At 37.3% G+C, this 21211-nt stretch overlaps 1 protein-coding gene across 5 annotated transcripts in view; it reads right to left on the bottom strand.

Moving 5' to 3' along the window:
• The window catches only part of LOC131152273 (valine--tRNA ligase, chloroplastic/mitochondrial 2), a 122234-nt gene that overhangs the window by 77440 nt on the left and 23583 nt on the right, over window positions 1-21211 (bottom strand). For all 5 annotated transcript variants that reach the window (XM_058104054.1, XM_058104052.1, XM_058104053.1 and 2 more), the window contains 4 exons: window positions 13205-13288; window positions 10606-10700; window positions 9164-9255; window positions 8785-8838 (listed from right to left, as the gene is read on the bottom strand). In XM_058104054.1, coding sequence (XP_057960037.1) covers window positions 8785-8838; window positions 9164-9255; window positions 10606-10700; window positions 13205-13288 — 325 coding nt within the window. The remainder of the gene's footprint in view (window positions 1-8784; window positions 8839-9163; window positions 9256-10605; window positions 10701-13204; window positions 13289-21211) is intronic.

Below are 21211 nucleotides of genomic sequence, written 5' to 3' on the forward strand. Positions count from 1 at the left end.
GAAAAAGTTGTTGAGATGAGAATGCTAAGGTAAATGAACGTATAACGTTAAAAAATAAATTAAGATAGTGAGTAGAAGGTGTAGGGATAGATCTAAATAGTTTGGAATGAGATAGTGAGTAAGAATCTAATAGCCCTAATTTTTTTGAAGGAAATTGCCTATGATCATATAATTGGAAAAAAAAAGATTCACGCAACCAACCCCACCTACTAGGACTTAAGGCTTGATTTGTTGTTGTTGTTTATTGTTTGGGAAGATATGTTTCCAAATGTTCACAAGGTTTTAATTAGACCTAATTTGGACCATTATCTAAGGCTTGTGGTGGTGCCATACTCGTTTTAGACTTGAAAATATATGGTTTATGCACTCTAAATATGGAGATGGAGTAGACCTGGTGGAGAGCAAAGAATATGGCACACAAGGTGTCACGGACCCACATTGGACAGACGAGAGAGCCTGTCACGGTCTTACATCGGATGTGTACTAGGGAGATCACCCTGAAGAGGATGTCAAAAATCGAACAGAAGAGCCTATCACGGTCCCACATCATACATGTACTAAGAAGATCTTAGGCTAATGAAGATGGTTTCGGCTCCAACTGTGTGAGGCGCCTTTTATAGAACAAACTTGTGAGGCTAGCGGCCAAAGCAAACAATACCTCATCAGAGTTGGCCCCAAGACCGCTACACAAGAGAAGGCAATTTTTAAATTTATGAAAACATTGAAGCTTGTGAAGAACAATTTGAAAGAGGAGAATAAAGAAAATTTAGGTAAAATAAAAGAATGAAATAAAGGTATTCAAGAGGAGATTGAGCATTTGAATAGATTGGGGGATGTGGTTTGGCCAAAGCAAAGGACAAGGCTAGAATGATCAACCATAGTAAGGATTTGGAGGTGATCCTTTTTCAAGAGGATATTAGTTGGAGGTAGAAATCCAAGATTAAGTAGGTGAAAGAGCATACTATAACTCAAAATTTTTTCATAGGGTAGCTAATGGAAGGAAGAGGAAAAGCTTTATTCATGAGTTGGTGCTCGATCTAGGGTGCATAGTGCAAGATGTTATACAGTCTTCTTTTTTTCTTTTTTCTTTTTTTTGGGTGTCGGTGGGGGACAATTTTGGATTTCTATAGGAAGTTGAATGCTGAGAATTGACAGCAATGGAGGCTTTTGATTAGAGTGGGCACCTGGCTGTCTGATCAGAGCATCCTTTTGACATAGAAGACAACAATAAGGGGGCAGCATTTGAGATTGAGAAGGATAAAGCCTCTAGCCCTCATTGTCATGGTTTTAAATTGCAGTAGCAGGTAGTGTAACATAATGGAAACAGGTGTAACGGGAAGTGGAAGTAGCGTATATTACATAATGGGAAGCGAGTGTAATGGCCATGAATTTTTTTCAAGCATGCAAAACCTTGTGCATATTAGTGTATTTGCATGTTTTAAGCTTTTAACCCTTCTAAGAAAGAGTTTTAGTGTATTTTGGATCCTTTAGTTCAACTAACTAAGTTGTTTTGTAAGGGCAAGAAGTTTACATTTGTTTTAAACAACCATTGACAGCATTGACAGAAAAAATAGTGTCTGTGTGCATATTTATACTTCTCATTGTTCTTAGGCATCATAAATTCTCATGTGTGCTAACTTAATTAATAAAAAAAAAATACATTATACACACCATTAATCTATTAGACACATACGGCATACGAAAAATACAAATATACAATAACTAGAAAAGAATGAAGGTTGAAGTTGAAAATATATAGAACATAAATATCAAATTGATAATATTATAAAAATAAAATATTTTCCTAACAAGTTAGTATTTTCAAATTGTTAATTAATGCATCTCTTGTGAGTATTTAAAAAATAGTAATTTTTTTATCATTATCATCCTCATTATAATCTTTTACCCCTCTCGCCATATAGTATATTGAAAATGATTTATGAGAGGAGGGGGGGGGGGGGGGGGGGGGGGGGGAACAAAAGTGAGAAGAAAAAGTTAAAAAAAAAAAAAGTTTTTTTTTGGCGCAACAGTCCTATAGCGGTTACATTATGGCGGTAACCGCCTTAACGTAATGGTCGTAGTCCGTAACGGCCACTACAACCTTGATTTCTCTTCCCGCCTATTTCACAGTGTGTAACAGTATTGAGAACGCAAAAAAACGTTACGTAACGACGTTACATAACAGTCACAGACCATGGCTGTTATTTAAAACCATGTTCTTGGTTTTACGACAGCACTCTTCCAGGTAAATGGGAGGTTATTTGAGAGGATATTGTGAAGCATTTTTCATGAGTTCTGTCATAATGTGGTGGGGGGAAGAGTGTGAACTCTACTTTTATTGCTCTTGTTCCTAAGAATGAGCGTTCTAGGAGGGTGAGGGACTTTCGAACCTTTACAAAATTTTGTCCAAGGTATTGTCCAAGAAGCTTGGAGAGGTGTCAGGTGCACTATTACTTTGGAGCAGGTTTCCTTCATTAAGGACAGATTTTAGATGTAGCTTTGGTTGCTAATGAGGAGGTTGAGGATGTTAGGAAGAGAGGAGGGAGGGGAGTTCTTAAATTGGATTTGAAAAAGCCTATGAAACGGCGAGCTGGGTTTTCTTGCATAAGGTTATGGTTAAGATGGGTTTTCAGTTAGTTTATAGAAAATAAATTAAAGTTCGTTAATATGTCTGCTATCATGAATTATCTTGGAGTTTGCTTAGCAATTGATGGGGGAATGCACTTTGGAAGGTTGGGAAGGTTTCTGATTTATGAAAAGATTGAGGTATATGCAAGGGAAGTTAAAAATCTAGAACACAGATAGTTTTGGGTGATGTTCAATAAAATAAAATAAAGATATTCTTGAGGAACTAGGTGTGGTTGATAGAATGGTTAAGGAGGAATGGTAGAAGACTCTAGTCCAATGAGTATGAACAAGTTGTTTCAAAAGAAGAGATGAGTTGGATGCAGAAATCTAGGATGAATTGGTTTAGGAATGGGAGTAACTCTAGACTTTTCCATAGGGTGGTGATTGGTAGGAGAAGAAGAAACTTCATTAAAGAACATTACAATGATAGGAGAGAGGTTAGGACTCTTGGTATTGCAGCTGTGATTACTGACTTTTACATGAACCTCTTTTTAAAGGAGGATGAGAGAAGAGCCATGGTTGAGGAGCTGGATTCGTGTCCTACATCAGCAGATAAAATCATTTAGTTAGAGAAACCTTTTGAGGAAGAAGAGATAAAGAACTCAGTTTTTGAAATGGATAGAGAGAAGGCTCCTGGGGCAGATGGCTTTACTGTGGCATTTTTTAGGATACTTGGGAGACCTTGAAGGGAGATATTCTCAAAGTTTTTCTTGAAATCTTTCACAATGAAGTTAGTGGAGGAGTATGAATTTTACCTTTATCACCCCAGTGCCCAAAAAGGATTGCACGGTTAAAGTAAAGAACTTTAGACCAAATAGCTTGGTAACTAAGGTCAATAAGATTTTGACTAAGGTGTTATCTAAGAGATTGGCAACAGTTCTGAAGGCTACTATATCTCATAGCCAGAGTGCTTTTACAGGTGATTGACAAATCCTCAAAGCTGCCTTGATAGCTAATAAGGTGATTGAAGATGCTGTTCAAACAAACAAAAGGTATCATAATTTGAAATTGGATTTTTAGAAAGCTTATAACAGGGTGAGCTAGAGTTTCTTGGAAAAGGTTATGGATAATGTCAGATACCTCTTTACCTAAAAGCTTAAGCTGTTAGGTTGAGGGTCAACAATGTATATCAAGCTTTAACACTCCCCTGCAAGTGCACATTGTGCAGCTTTATAGCACATGAAGAGATAAACAAACAATAATTAACACCCATTACTGGGAATTCAATAATTTGTAAACACCACACAATAAATGCATACAACAAGACTAGAACCCAAGACCTCCTAGTAACCAGCTCTAATACCATGTTAGGCTACCACCTTACCTAAAAGCTTTAGCTGTTAGGACGTGCGTAAACAATGTAAATCAACCTTTAATAATTAGAAAATGTATTGGCTTAAGGTGGAGGAAAAGGATCAGAGGGTGCCTGTCTTCTATGTTCTTTTCTATCTTAGTGAACAACAAGGCTAAATCTTGGTTTCGTATGGCCACAGGTCTAAGACAGGGAGATCCTCTTCCTCCCTTTCTCTTTCCAATTATGGTTGATGTCTTGATTAGGATGATTGAGAGAGTTGTAGATAAAGGGTTGGTGGACGGGCGCTTAAGGTAGTTTATGACATTTGCATCATTTTGCAGATGATGCCATTCTCTTCCTATCGGATAACATGGGCTACTTCTCTAGTTTGTTGGCTATCTTACACGATAAAGCATCCGAGCTGAAAATTAATTTCTCTAAAGTCCGGTGGGTCCTTAACGTGGATCCTTTTGCTAGTCCAGTTGGTTGTGTCATTTTGAGTTTGCCTATTATTTATTTAGGTGGTAATCCCAATGCTGACTCTTTGGGACCCTATTTTTGAAAAGTGGCTAGGAAATTGGACAGTGGAAAGGAGAAGCTTTCTTCAATTTAGGGGGATCGCATAACCCTTATCAACACTTGTCTGTCTTCCATCAATATGTATTACCTTTCTCTTTTTAGAATCCCTGTGAAATTGGCATGGAGGTTTTAGAAGTTAAAGAGGGATTTCTTATGGTCAAGTGGGGGAGAGGGTAGTACCGTAGTAGAGATCATCTTGTAGGTTGGGGGACAATCAATGTGGTAGGGAAATGGTTATGGTGCTTTCTTCTAGAACCTAATTCTCTTTGGCATAAGGTAAATTTGCAGTACATTTGGAATACTACAGAACAGGTAGGGGATGCTAAAGTGGGAATTAACATTACTTATTTGAGTCCTTGGAAGTGTGTATATGAGATTTTTTACTCACTCCTTCCTCAAGTCCAGTATGCATGGGTAATGGGGAGCAAATTGGCTTTTGAGAGGATCATTGGGTGGTGAAGATACCTTTGGCTAGCAGTCCATCATCTTTTTCTGTTTATCTAATCTTCATGACACTCCTGTCAGAATTTCCTCTTTTGTGAGAAGATGGGCATTCTGGGAAGTGAGAACTTCCATTCTGAGAGAAATCTTAAAGAGATAGTTTGCTTTATAGACCAGGTTTCTCAGATTTTTTCATGTTCAATTGAGGAGTGATAAAAGAGTTGGAGCTTAGATCCTTAGGGGGAATTCTACTGTAAATCTTTTCTCCTACCTGACTCGTGAGTCTACTACAGCTCCTTTCACATATTCATTGATTTGGAAATCTAAGGGCCCGTTTAGTTGTGAAAAACAATTTTCATTTTCCAAATTTGTTTTACAAAAAATTGCAAAAAAGTCAGCTAATTTTTCATTTTTACAATATCTATAGGAAACAAGTAAACAACAATAAACAGTTTTTGCAATATTTGCTTGTGGAAATAGTTTTACTTTCATCAATAATTTTTCCAATAATTATAAAAATTGTTACTTTGTTTACCAAATTTCCACATTTATATAGAAAAATTGGAGAACATCTTTTCATATTTTTCCTATATTTCTAACACTTATTTTGCATATGGAAGCATGGAATTCAGATATTGTACATTAATTTTTTTAGATTATGTATAGAGTTTCTTTTAAATTCACATAATTCCAAACTCAAGACCCAAAATCAAAAAAAATAAACTAAATTTTTTATAATTCCTTGGAAAACTAAAAATTGGAAAAAGGAAAACATTTTCCACAACCAAACGGACCCTAAAGAGTATATACTCACTATGAAGATTTAAAAATTTAAAAATAAAAATAATAAAAATAATGACAGAGCTAGAGGCAAATGATGGCATAAGAAATGTATTAAGATGCAATTGATATTGAGGCAATAATGGAAGAGAGGAGGGGGCGAGCCCTAGTGGGCTCACGACCCCCCCCCCCCCCCCCAACATCAAACCTCTCCCCTAGCCTCCCATTCCTCCCAGCCTTCATTGCCTTGTTTGCCAGACATCTCAGGCATTCTTGAAGACAATCTTAGCTAGCTCAAAGTTGCTTCTCTGTCAAAGCATCCTACTCTCTTTCAAAGGGTCAAACCGAAGCTCCTCTTAGTTCTCTCTCAAAAGGTCGCAGTATTTGGGTCTTTGCTCAACTCAACGCTTAGAGGCAACATTGCTCCAACAGTGAACTACATCACTGGCATTGCTCGGGCACTGCCTGAGAAGTACCTTGATGCCGCATGTGAAGTACTCCGACACTGCCTGAGAAGTGCTCTGGTGCCATTGTGAGTTCGTTCCTAGCCGCCAGAAAGAAGGTAGGGAAGGCTGGTGCTTTGCTTGTTCTTGGGAAGAGTTGGCAGCACAATTTGTGGGTTTGATTTCCTTCAGCTGCAGTAAAATGTTTTTCACAGGGGTCCTCATCTCTTGCTGGGATTGTAAGCAAGGGTTTTCATAGCTTTCAAGTGGGTTTTGTTGATTATTGGATGGTGATTTAAGCAACAAGGGCAGGAAAGTTTCTGGAATTAGGGCACAGTTGGAGAGGAAAAAGATACTCTATCTTACGCCCTAAAGGATCCAAACGTGATGGATGGCATCAGTTTGTCTGGCAAGCGTTGATGGAGTTGATACTAAAAAGAGTAATGAGAATCAATGCTGGAGTCAGATAGTATGAAGAACAACTGATGCCAATGGAGTTTGTTCAATTACAAAGGTTAGTGCATGCCGGATTCCTAGTAATGGAGTTCTGTCAATTTTCAAGACTGGAGTTCCCTCGATTTTAATGATGTGCCAGAGGAGGTGCATGTTCAATTAAGAGGGAAGGTGAAAGAGGAGATCCTGCCGACAGCTCAGCACAATCCATCCATGTCGCCTAGGGAGGAGGTTCTGGCAGAGTAGGCTAGACAAGAGGCAGCTAGGGTTTTCTACATGGGCAATGGGAAGATGAAGGGCAGCTACACTGGGCCAGGGTCTTTGTCTTTGATGATTAATATAAACATGGGCTGGCTGTTTGAGAGCAATAAGGGCCTTTTAAAATTTTCTATTGGAGTGGTGGTTGAGGAAGCCCAAGAGCAGAATTTTGATTCTATATTTGGCTAGTTTAGAGAAGAGAAAAGTCAGTAGGATAAAAATTTTAGTTGGGCCATTCAAATGGCAGGCCCAAATGCTTAGTCAGGTGTCCAGTCAAAAAGAAGGCCTGCTCATGAAAACCTCTGAGGCTACGGCAATTAATCTCCCCTCAGAACGGAAGAAGATGCATGCAGTTAAACACTATCGCCTTCAAACAAGATCTATGGTGGACAAGAGAAGAGAAGCAGTTGCTCTGAAAACCAAAAAGGGAGGGAGGTGGAATCAGATGGGTTGCTAAAAATTCTACTATTTTTTGGGGGAGTAATGCATCTCCTATTCTGGAGAAGAATGATAGCAGGTAGGATTCCAGGATTGGGTTTGGGGGATCTTCTAATAAGAATTTAATTCTTGTAGAGGTGAAAATCAAGACTCTATTGGTCGTTTGAAAGGGAACTCAGGTAATAAGAGTCAATTCAGATAATTTGAAGAGTCGAAAGGTTTATGCTCGTTGTAAGGAAGTGCAATTGGCTATTGAAAGGAGGAAGCATTTTGAAGGGAACTGGGATTTATCTGTTGATAAAAAAAATTCAAAAAAAAAAATTAAATCATAAGAGAGATTCTAAAGATGTTTTAAGTATAATGGAGGAGCCAAATGTTGAGAGGATTAATACAAGAGGAGAAAGAAATGGGGGTATGTTCCGGAGGATGATAACGTAGGCAGTAGGGATGTTGAATGTGACAAGGGTTTATTTTTTGATCAAATTCAAGAGCAGCAAGGGTATTCTTCCGACGCTTCTTCTGATTGTCTCAGGGACTTATCTTATGTGCCACTCCTCCTCAAGAAGGTCTATATGGAATTAATATTTTTGAGGATGATCTAAAGAACTAAAGGTAAAAGATGGAATTTTACCCACTCCATTTCAAAAATCTGCTGAGAAAGACATTCAAACTTAGAATTTATTGGATAGCATGGGCCTCACATTGTCTGCTCATGAAGGAAATGAAGTTAGGCACGACGGTGATAAACCTAAGGCGAAGAAGGGTCAGAGGGAATTAGAGAATTTGAAGTGTTTAGTAAATTATGATGGAAGGCATTAAAGAGGGATTTTATTGGATAACTTTATCTTTTTATTTCATTTTTTATGTTTTTTTTTTTTTTCTTTTTGTTCTTTGCTTTTGTTTTTCCTTCTTTCATTTTTGACAGTTTAGTATCCTTGCTCTGATTGTACATTCTCTTTCTTTACATGTCTTCTTCTATAATAATAAGGGGGGAAAATTCTTGAAGCTAGTATTTCCCATCTAATGATTTCCGCTCTTTATCTGAAAATAAAAATGTAATGTGACCTCAATCATGTATAATATTACTCGACTTCAACAACTCATGCATAAATATGACTCCTTTAATACAAAAAATTTTATCAATGTAACCAAGGTTTAGTCGAATATAAAATTAGAAATGAGATAGCTTACAGCTGAATAAAAAGATCAAAACAACAAAAATATAGACAGAGAGATGAGGCAAGAAGGAAAGAAATAGGTCTTCTTTATGACAATATCTCCACAACTGAATGAAGTAGATATCAAAATAATCTTGGTTTTAACTATCAACCACCCAAAAAAAAAAATACGATTATCTCAGCAGCAAAATGATACTCCCCAGACCAAAAGTCCTCCATGAGGAGTCTAGGCCATGCTGAAAATTCCAGTAAGCCTACAAAAATGAGAACACAAAGGAACTTAACCATATACCTTGGTAAATTAGGCCTTTTTCATGAAGCCTCACAAATGCCTCAATTACAGCCTCTGCAACAATCAAAAGCCGCAAAATCAGAACATGTAAGTCAATGAGTCACTAAATGACAAATTCCACTCACAAAACATGTTAAAGCAATAGGATGCAGTAATTAAAGTTTCAAAAGCCCATATGGAAATAATATCCTTTCAGCAATATGACGAAAATGTCAGCAAATTGCAGGTCAAAATCAATCTTTGCATCTAAGCACATATATAAACTTAACACAAACCCCTTTCATAACATAATTGACACCAAATTCTTGTCACATTGAAAACAATCTCACAGACAATTTTTACACTGATTGAATTTATGTTAAATAGAACACTGTCTTACGACTCAGCTGCTCATCAAGGGTGAAGTGTTCTCTAGTCCAATCACAAGAAGCACCAAGCCGCTTAATCTGATTTGCAATGGTTCCACCATACCTGAAATTAAATAAAAATAAACTCAAATAAGGCATTTTTTTAAGGCAGCAGAAAGAATGAACCCACAATCTGACAATAACAAATACTGCCACCATGTAATGTGAGTCACCAAACTAAACGATAACAGTTTAGCGACAATATGATTATATCATTTCTCTGAAAATATAGCCACTTTATCCGACGTTTCATCCAAATTAATTAATACTGTCCATGCTTTGGTATTCCTCTCCACAAACTGCCAACAGTTGTTCATTTTCTTTCTTTTACCTTCCACTTTTCTTAAAGAATTTATTAGATTTTTATTACTTTAACTAATAAAATAGTAGAACTTGTTTAATTTATTGTATGTTCTGTGTGCCTAATATTTTAATGCCATATATCATATTATAAGCTAGTGTATTATGTTTCTTTAATTTATTAATTAATTAATTTTATTTATTTTATAGAAAAAAGAAGATTTTAGAAGATATTCTTGTGGCTTGTGAAAGTCCATTTACAAGCCAGGGCCATAAAGGCAATTTCATTAGAGGGAAGAATGTAAAAGAGGATAATAAGACATCCTCCTCTGGAAAAGAAACCATAAAAGAAGAGACTACAATCCTACAATCAAAATAAAAAACATAAATTAATCTATTTATCAGTTATCACCCATTAGATTAATGGGAAGTGAAAAAACACGCATAAATGTTCTGTCACATAGCAGTTTAAAACAAATATAGAATTTATTGCCCTTGCTAAACAATATTAGTAAGTTGAACTAAAATAATTATACATTAAAAAATTAGACAAGAAGGGTCAAGAACTTAAAACATGCAAATAAACGAACATAGATAAGTTTGCGTGTACTTGAAACAAAATTAATGGTTGTTACACCCACTTCCCACTATGTGACAGACTACTCCTGCTCTCTGCTGCACCCATTACTGTAACGGACACTACTGACCATCGCTATTCAAAACCACTGCACTACGGGCTACTGACTACCGCATTTCAAAACCATGCACTCTCATGCAGTCTCCTAACAAGTTATATGTGCAGCAGGGGTAAGGCAAAGACCCAGAGAATGTGGGGTGGGCTAATATGCATAGGGTTTAAATGAGAGTATGACACCAGATAGTGAAGACCAACATAACTAGATTAATCTAGTTCTTTACCAAAATAATTAGGGCAAAGGCTTTGCTGAGTTGAAATACACAATCTACTCAGATAATAATAATTAGATTTTCTGTAATTTATTTTATTTGCAAGGGGCACCACGCAGCATAAAAAACAGAGAGAGAGGCACAGAGAGAATAAAAATTCTGTAAGAAACTTGATTAAAACGAATGTAACCGAGAAGGGCAGACATACTTCTCTTTCCATTCCCAAACTCGGTTAATGAACTCATCTCTACTTAAATCAACCCTTTTTATCCCTTCAGATGCAAGCATTCTTTCCACAACTAACTGAGAAAAAAATATTTATTGTCAACTTCAATTAAAAGATTCAGGATATAATATACAAAACACCTACGAAAGAAAAAAAAAAAAAACACACACACACACACACACACATGAAACAAAATGATATATTTTCTCATGAAATCATGATAAGCAATCTTACCACAAAGTTTTTCTTTTTGGGGGGGAGGAGGCAGATAGAAGAAGCAGAAAATTTTTGTCAGCTATAACAAAGACATGTGAACTATACATAGAAACCGGTAAAGCAAAGTGACTTTACAAATCATAAGCTTACATATTTCTTATAAATTCAAAAATGCATTGCAAAAGAAACTAAGATATATGTGCACATTTTTTTTTGTAGCAAAATAAATATATTAAGATATAGAAAAGAGAGAACTACAACCTATGTGAGGACAAGAGAAGGTCAAAGCAAAAAATACAAAAGAAAACAAGAGGGAAAAAACTTTAAGAAAAGAAACCCTTAATTAAGAAAACCCCTCTTTAAGCCCTTCCCTTTGTAATTAATAGAGCTCTGTAATCTTGCTGGCTCCCAGTGACCATTAGTCACTTTCTGTTTAACCCCATCCAATCGAACTTCATTCCCCCAATTATCCCCCAGCGTCCCAGCCACAAACCTATATCGTCCAGAAGGTTTTGGGCACCTACATTCTGTGCACTAACCTCCTCCACAGGAGTACGTAATAATAAAGCATCCTTACATTGACTACTCACAGCCAAATCTACACCCAAACCCACTCACCATCAAATATAGTCATATCCTCCAAACATTATAACAAAGGAAATATCCCCAAGTGCATCTAAATATCCTGAAACATAACCCATTTTTCTGCAAATCTCATCCAACAAAAGACCACTCTCATGAGAAACCACTATTATAGTCACTCTCCTTGTTTGAGATATTACCCCATTTATTTTTCCTTCTGAAAAGGATTTTCTCCTTCATCAAAATTAGATTTAGAACATTTCTGAGATTCCTCAACATAAAACTTTCCCGTGTCATCTTGAAAATTTACCTGCCTGCATGTTTGAATTCATACAAGTAAAATTTTCTTAATTTTCCTTCCCTTCCCCATTGATCAATGCTTATACACCTTTATATCCTCAGCCATTCTATACTTTTTCCATCCTTTCACCAGAAATACTCATCTCCCGCTTATGTGAACCATCACCCAAACAAATCCCTAAGCTGACCACCGACAGACTGCAAGAGATTCAGGACTCCAGGAGATTGCAAGAGATTCTGGTCTCCAAGTGGTTGCAGTTCCTGTTCCACCAGAGAATGTCCTCCATTACCCCTTGCAGTTCCTGTTCCACCAGAGAATGTCCTCCATTACCCTTCACACCCAGACAAACAACCCTGCTCCTTATAGAAATAAGTAGATTTTTTGTCCTCTCTGCTACTCAAAATCCCAGAAAGGAAACCCTTTACCCTTATTATAAAATTTATCAACCCCATGGGCTATTCCACCTACCTCCTCGGCTCCATCAGCCTGTTTATATACTCAACCAGTTCTTGGCCCAACTGGGAAGAAAGGAAACCCTCTTTACTTTCCAAAGAAGACTTCATATCTGGCCCATTTTTATCCTGAGATTCAGCCTATTGAAGTGACTGGTCCAACTTAGATAACACAGAGCCTCGCCAATTTTCAAGAACCTGGCCCAATTCCAATACAAACAGCAAGCACCCCGGCCTTATTCATCTCTTCCTTGTCCCCAAGAGAAATCTTAGCTGCCTCCTACCAATATTGCAGCCCCTTCTGTAACCCTAGCCACCTTGACTGTCGGAAGCTTCTCTGGCGAAGATCTCATGGTTTCCAGCAGTCCCGGATTCTTTTGACTGCAACTTACAACCACACCGAGTACATACGTGATCCTTCCCCAGCATTGGCCATCATACCCTTCTCCCATGTCTGATCATCTCAATTTTCTTTTGATAATAAAAGAAAGTATATTAGATAGAAAAAGAGAAGATACAACAAAAGGGAGCAAAAAGTTCACCCCAAAAAAAAAAAAGAAAAATAAAAGTTAAAACATAAGAATAAAAATAAAAAAATAAAAAGTAACAATTAACCAGGGAAGCCCCTCTTCAATCCATTTCCGTCATAATTCACCTCACATTTCAAGTTAGCAAACTCCCTCTCTATGACCCTTTTTAGCTCTATTTTTGCACCTATCATTAAATTAAAATCTAATAAATTCTTTAAAAAAAGTGTAAGCTAAAACTTTTTTTTTTTCCAAAAAAAAAAAAAACATTGGCACCAAAAAAAAATTATGACAGCTGATACAGATCATAAAATTGCAAAAAAAATAAATAAATAAATTACAGAGGTTGAAGAAGCTTCCAGTCTTCATCAGGAACTATATTAAAAAAAAGCCAAGAATCAAATAAACAACGAAAAATATTTTGAAGGAGCTCCAATAAAAATATTGCAACAATAAAAAACATATATCACATGAAAATAATGCCTTTTAGTCAGGGAACAAACCTGAGTCGCAATACCAGCATGATCAGTTCCAGGTACCCAAAGTGTAGGCCTTCCCTTCATACGATGATATCTAACCATAATATCCTAGAAAAATAAATATGAAAAGCAAATACAAAGAAAAAATTTATCATGAAAAAGTAACATGTGAAATTCAATGCATTTACGATAGCAAAATAAAACAACAACAAACAATTAAGTTGTGACCAAAAAATATAGCCCTTTCTTTTTTTACAAAGAAAATAAAATATATTAGAGGAAAAAGAAACAGGCACATATAAGAACAAGGTCACCATTAAAGGGAAAAAAAAATGAAGAAGAAACCAAAAGCAACTAATGAAGCAAAGCTCTCCAATCTCCAGTCTCTATCAGGTCCATGAAACAAATTCTTTGAAAGAAGCCATTCACCAGTGTTGAATAATTGGGTAAAATGGAAGACCTAACGTCAACGATAGGTCTCTTCCTCTATCTATAATATATATCAAGTACAATACCACTAACCATAATACCCTTACTAACTCACACTTATTAACATAACTCTAACACATAATAATAATAATAATAATAATAATAATATTAATAATGCTAAATGACTAAAAAACCACTAACGCTCTCCCTCAAGCTAGAACATATATTTATCATATGCTTCTATCTTGTTACAAATGAATTTCACACAAGCACCTCCCAAGGCTTTAGTGAATAAATCAGCAAGCTGAAACTCATACTTCACATAAGTGGTTGTAATGAGCTTCTGTACACATTTCTCCTCAATAAAGTGGCAATCAACTTCAATGTGCTTTGTCCGCTCATGGGAGACTGAGTTGGAGGCATTATGAATAGCAACTCGATCATCACACATCAACTCCATAGGCTGAAAATGTGGAAAACCTAGTTCTTTCAACACGTTTTTCAACCAAACAAGTTCACATGTAGCGTGAGCCATAGCCCTATACTTCGACTCAGCACTTGACCTGGCCATCATAGTTTGTTTCTTACTTGTCCAAGACACCAAATTACCACCGACAAAGATACAATAGCCGGTTCTGGATCTTCAGTCGGAAGGCGACCCGACCCAATCTGCATTAGTATATCCCTGAATATGAGTGTTGCCTTGATCCTAATATAAGAGACCTCTCCTTGGTGCACCTTTGAGATATCACAAAATGCAAATTACTACAGCCTCGTGACTTGTTATAGGGGAATTGAGAAACTGACTCACAACATTCGTTGTGAAGGAAATATTTGGTGGAATGATTGTAAGATAATTCAACTTTCCAACAAGTCTCTAGTACCATCCTGGGTTAGGCAATAAATCATCCATATTGGGATCCATGGGTGTATCCACAGGTTTGGATCCCAATAGCACCGTATCATCGAAAAGATCAAGAACATTCTTCCTCTGAGATAAGACAGTTCTTGTACAAGATCTCAATACTTCTATACCCAAGAAGTACTTCAATGGTCCCAAATCCTTTATCTGAAACTTAGTCTGTGGGAAATGCCTTAGGCTGTGAATACCTTGATCATCATCACCAATAATCAGAATATCATCCACATACACTTTAAGCAGAATCCTTTTGGATGGAGTATGGCAATAAAATACAAAATGATCTACTGCACACCGTTAAAGGCCAAACTCAAATACTACAATGCTGAAGCAATCAAAACATGCCCTTGGAGACTGTTTCAAACCATAGAGTGACTTCTTGAGCCAACACACTAAGCTTGACTCTATTTGAGCAACAAACCCAAGTGGTTGCACCATATAGACTTCCTCCTAAAAATCATCATGTAGGAAAGCATTCTTCATGTCTAACTAGTGTAGAGGCTAGTGATAGGTGGTGGCTAAGGAGATGAACAAATGTGCTTAGGTGAGTTTGGCTATAAGGGAGAATGTGTCTAAATAGTTCAAGCCAGAAACCTGAGTATATCCCTTAGCAACAAAGACAGCCTTCAATCGTGCCAAGGAACCATCTAGATTAACCTTTCACCCAACGACAACCAACCATAGACTTATCAGGAGGAAGATGTACCAAGTCCCAAGTATCATTATCCTATAGAGCAAGCATCTCCTCTATCATTGCATTCCTCCACCCAAAATAGGACAAGGCTTTAGAAATAGATTCTGGTAGAGCAACTAAAGACAAAGTGCTAACAAAGTAATAATCTAAGGGTGCCAAGAATTCATAATAAGCAAAATTGGAGATTGTATGTTGAGTACAACTACGTTTACCTTTTCGAACAGCAATGGGCGGATCAACATCTTGAGAAATAGGATCATCTGACAACGAAACTAAAGGCGTAGAAGTGAAAGCTAAAGGAGGCTCTCCTCCCTTGAGTTGCTATGTATATCTGCAAATTGGGTGATCTAGCAACGAGAAGGACTCAAACTAGATGAAGATGTTGGAGGATTGGGCACAGATATTAGCTTAGGATCTGGAAGGCAAGGCAGAGGAAGGGGCTCGTTAAGATCAACAAAACTCAAGGAAACATAGTATGGTGTAGACTCAAAAAAGGTGATATCAGCAGAGACAAAAAATCAATATAAGTAGGGCTATAACATCGATATGCCTTTTGAGTATAGGAATACCCTAGAAAAATGCATTTGGTAGCGCGAGGATCCAACTTATCCACTCCTGGAGTTAATTAATGGATAAAAACACACCCAAATATACGATGAAGGAGGGAGAACAAAGGAGCCTTAGGGAAGATAACTGAATATGGAATTATACCACCAAGGGCAGTGGATGGCACTTTATTAATGAGGGAGCAAACAGCGAGGTGAGCATGGCATCATTCCAAAAAACTTTGGGGACATTTATTTGATACAATAGGGTAAGAGTGACTTCGAGAATATGTCTGTTTTTCTATTCTGCAACTCCATTTTGTTGTGGAGTGTGGGCACAAGAAGACTAAAGGATCATATGCCAAAATTAGTCATATAAATACCGAATTGAGTACTAAAGTACTCTTTAGCATTATCACTACAAGGTATCTTGACTGGCATATCGAACTGAGTCTTTATTTGAGAACATAAGGCACAAAAGATTTTAAAAAACTCAGAATGATCTTTCATTAAATACAACCAAGTCATCCTTGAGTAGTCATTGACAAATGTAACAAAGTACTGAAACCCTAATTTTGATGTGACATAACTCAAACACCAAACATAAGAATGGACGAGCATGAAAGGACTATTTGCCTGTTTATTGACTCAAAAAGCAAAGGGAACACGATGATGTTTTGCCAACTAACAAGACTCACACTCAAGACTAGACAGAGAACTCAAGGTAGGAACTAGCTGTTTTAATTTGTCCAATGACAGATGGCCAAGGCCACGATAGATTTGAAGCGGTCTAGCAACGGTTCTACAGGCAATGGGAGAAGAGAGCAACTCAAAGTAGTAGAGTCCACAAGCCTCATGTCCTGTGCCAAATGTCTTCCTCTCTTGAATAATCACAAAATCAGGAAAGAAGGGTACAAAGCAATTTAGTGCCTTTGTAAGCTTACTAACGGTAAGCTTACTAACGGGCATAAGATTGAAAAAGGATTTAGGAATGTATAAAACATAAGAAAGAGAGATGTAGGGGGTAGGATTTACTGTTCTTATCCCTTTAACTGTAGTTGTGGACCCATCAACAAAGGTAACTTGACGTAGATTTTTAGGATATTGGAGAGCAGAAAAGAATTCGGTTACACATGTCACATGGTCAGTAGCAACAAAGTCGATATAATCCAAGGACTAGTGGGAGAGATACCAGATGGCATACAAACTATAGGATTACACTTTTTAGTAAAAGATGCAATGTGATAAGATGCTTGATGGGATGTTTGATACTGTAGGAACCTTGAATATTCCTCCTCCAAGATAGTTACAGTACACTATTCACCTGAACAAATGCCTGACAATGGAAACACACTTCTGAGATTTGAGGACGTCATCCCAACACACACACACACACACACCTCAATCCAGCAGCAAATCAGAAATACACAACGAACAAAATGCTCTTGGGATTCCAAAAGTGAACTTCTAGACCAACTGAAACAACCACAAGTGAATTTTCAGACCAACCAAACCGAACACAACTGAGTCAACCGTTGATTCAACCACGAACAAGTCACCAACAACTGGACATAGCACCGCCACAACTATACGAGATCAATGTATAAATGCTGCCATTGCTCCAAGAGACTTAAACAACTGGGCATAGCACTGCCACAACCCTACAAAATCAATGTATAAATGCTACCCTACTCCAAGAGACTTAAAACACATCCCCAAGAAATCAACAAGCAGATCCAACAGTACCAAATAGCCCCTATACAGTAGAACATCTGAAGTACACAGCGAACAACATCCTCCTAGAATTCATGGACACCATCCCAACACACAACGTTTGATAACCGGAGCAAACCACAAGCACACAATGAACAAGAAAGATTAAAAATGCATCAAAAACACACAATCCGTTTCAGGCTTCAATGACCTCTATAATTATTGACATTCATTCCCAGAATGCCACACATGAACAAATAAAAAGATGATACCTTTGGACAAAAAAAATGACAAACAACTTGGTATTATGGTGTGAGGAAGGATTCAAGACATTTGGGAGTAAATCAGAGCAAAATGGCAGCTCAAAAAAGTCTCACATGCCAGCACATGGGGTCGGCACTACCGGCCTTCGGCCAGCACATGGGGTCGCGTGGAGGATCCTCTGGCTATGAAATTTTGAAGGCTGGCAAATCAGCAGGTTCTGTGGCTTGCTAGGCGGTTAGCTTTGCAAAATATGAGGTATTTCTTGAGGTGTTGAAGAAGACAGCAGCATCCAGGATTTTCCAGCAACTGCAGTTTTTTTCCGGCAACTGCTGAAGCTGCTCCTGGACTTTGGTGATGTTGATGACCCTTCTACTGCAACAGGTTGTGTGGTATTAAGATGTTTAGGGTTTGATTCAATGGCAGTCATGCACTTAGGGTTTAGTCGGATCTTGCTCTGTTACCATATTAGATAATTGGGTAAAATGGAGGACCTAGCGTCAATAATAGGTAGCTCACTCTATTTATAATATATGTCAAATACAATACCACTGACCATAATATCCTGACTAAGTCGCAATTATTAACATAACTTCAACACATAATAATAATAATAATAATGCTAAATGACTAAATAGCCACCAACAACCCGAACCCAAATCAAAGCAACAAAGACCACCCTACTACTTAAAAAATCAGCACAAACAGCATAACCCTTGAAAATTTTATCATTACTATCAAGTCATAAGCACCAAATAACTACCAAAAAAACACATTTCCAGAGAGCTTTCCCTCCATAGCACTGCTAAATTCTTTAAAATGATGAGGACAAAGTTCACAAGAGGACAAACCCTCTGCTCCCAATAAAAAAGATAACAAAAGAAATTATTTTTAGGGAGGCGAAAAAGAACTACAAACTAGAGAGGACCATAAGTCCTTATGGAAAATAAAGACAAAAATAAAAAACAGAAACAGAAACAGAAAAACTTAATACAGGCTTACAAAGAAACCAACTTCTTAATCCCTTTCCATAGTAATCAATAGAACATTTAAAATTTGCTAGGTCGCATTGACTTTTTTTTTTTTCCATCCTGCTCTCACCACAATCCAAACATATCTCTTTTCCCAAAGATCTAACAACATAAGCTGATCTAATCCAACAATTTGCGAGTTTCAAATTCCTTCTCATGGATCTTCACCTGTCGCTCTTTCTCTTACCATCATCCTCAAAAAGAGAAACACCTTCTAAACCTTCAAGCGGCACATAACAATATCACCAACAAAATCAGAAAAATATGAAACATAACTGTATTGTCCACAAAATTCATCCAATAATAAACCACATGATCCCATCCAACTGTCCCTACTCAGGATTTTCAACAATACAAAAACTACCATCAGTGTTCCTCTCTAAAGATTAAGTCAGCTGCATATTAGAATTAAGTTGATTACCCTGGAATCTTTCTTTCAACAACATCCTGCTTTTCGGCCCGACAAGCGGTAAACCCATTCTGAATAGACTTCTTCCCTCCAGCAAAAAACTTAATTTCACCATCATATCCTGCATTATCTTCAATATAGTTCCAAGTATCCTGATCTTTAACCCCATAAACACCACCTCTTGCATCATTATCCCCAATTACTGACCAATTGATTCCCAGGCAACTCTGCTTCTGGAACGCTATCCACAGCGTCTTGCGAATCAGTATTTATTAGCTGGGTCAGTACAGTTACCTGATTTAACAAACCTTGAATGATTGCTTTGCATCCACTTCAGAAGAATCGAATTAAGGTATTACTCGGTCCTCAACTCAATGGATTTAGTAGTAACCAATTATGATTAGTTTTATGTAGAGTTTGTTTCTAATTTCATGTCTTAGGGGTTTATTATTTAATAAGGGGCTTACTTGTAATTTTGTTTATTTTAGTTTTTTTCTATTTATATTAGTAGATTGTACAATTGTGGGAGGTTTTGGGAATTTTAATTTGAGAACTTAAATGCTAGTTTCCCCTTGTTTCTCCATCTCCTTCTTTCTTCCTCTTCTTCCCCTCTTCTCTCCTCTCCTCTCTCTCCTTATTTCTCTTTTGCTACTAACTTATCAGTTACTACCAACAAAAATACAATACCCAATTGTGGATCTTCTATCAGAAGGTCTCCCCAACGCAATATGCATCCATATGTCCTAAATATAAGTGTGACCCACAATTCCGATATAAGAGAACTCTCCTTAATGCGCTCATGAGGCATGTCAAGATGTGAATTACTACATACCATTTCCAATGACCTGTTCCAGGAGAACTATAAAACTGGTTGTCTGGCTCATAAGACTTGTTGCAAAAGATATATTTGGTCAAATAGTATTCAGATAATTCAACTTTCCAACGAGTCTCCAATACCGTCCAAGGTTAGCTACCCAATCACCGATATCTGGAACTAACTTGCTATTAGGATCCATGTCGCCTAGTCTCATCTAAAAGGTTTAAAACATACTTCCTCTATGAAAGATCTCCATACTTCTATACCCCAAGAAGTATTTCAATGGTCCTAATATCTTTGGTTTGAAATTTAGTAGAAAATGCTTTAGGCATTGGATACCTTGGTCACCATCATGAGCAATCACAAAATTATCCACATACACAACATGAAAAATCCTATCAAATGCACTATGACGATAAAATATAGAGTGATCTATTGCACATGATCGAAGGCCAAACTCAAGTACTACAATACCAAATCAACCATACCATGCTCTAGAGACTACTTCAAAACATACAATGATTTCTTGAGCCGACACATGAAACATGAGTCCTCCTAAGCAACAAACCCAAGTGGTTGCTCCACATAGACCTACTCCTGCATATCACCTTAAGGAAGGAATCATTCACATCTAACTTATGCAAAGGCTAGTGAGAAGTGGTGGCTAAGGAGATGAACAAAGGCATGTTTGGCAACCAAAGAGATTATGTTTGAATAGCCTTATTAGATTACCACTTTACCTAAAAGATTAAGCTATTAGGTTGTGGGCCAACAAGGTATATCAAGCCTTAGCTCTCCCCCACACATGCAGCAGAGAGAAACGAACAATGGATAACACCCATATTGGGAACACAATTTTTTAACACTTACATCAAACACAGGCAACAAGGCTAGAACCCAAGACCTCCTAGTAACCAGCTCTGATAACGTGTTAGATTACCACTTTACCTAAAAGCTTAAGATGTTAAGTTGTGGGTCAACAATGTATATCAAGCCCTAAAAAACCCAAACCGTATACCTAAGTATATCCCTCAGTAAAAAGGCAGGCCTTTAAACATGGCACGAACCCATTCGGATTGACTTTCACGATACGCATCGAATGACAACCAACCACAACTTATGATGAGGACTAGGTCTCAATTCCCAAGTATCATTATCCTGTAATGCGTGCATCTCTTCTACCATTGCAGACCTCCATCCAAAATGGACTAAA

The sequence above is a fragment of the Malania oleifera genome, chromosome 3 (genome assembly GCF_029873635.1).
Source record: "Malania oleifera isolate guangnan ecotype guangnan chromosome 3, ASM2987363v1, whole genome shotgun sequence".
NCBI classification, from domain to species: domain Eukaryota; kingdom Viridiplantae; phylum Streptophyta; class Magnoliopsida; order Santalales; family Ximeniaceae; genus Malania; species Malania oleifera.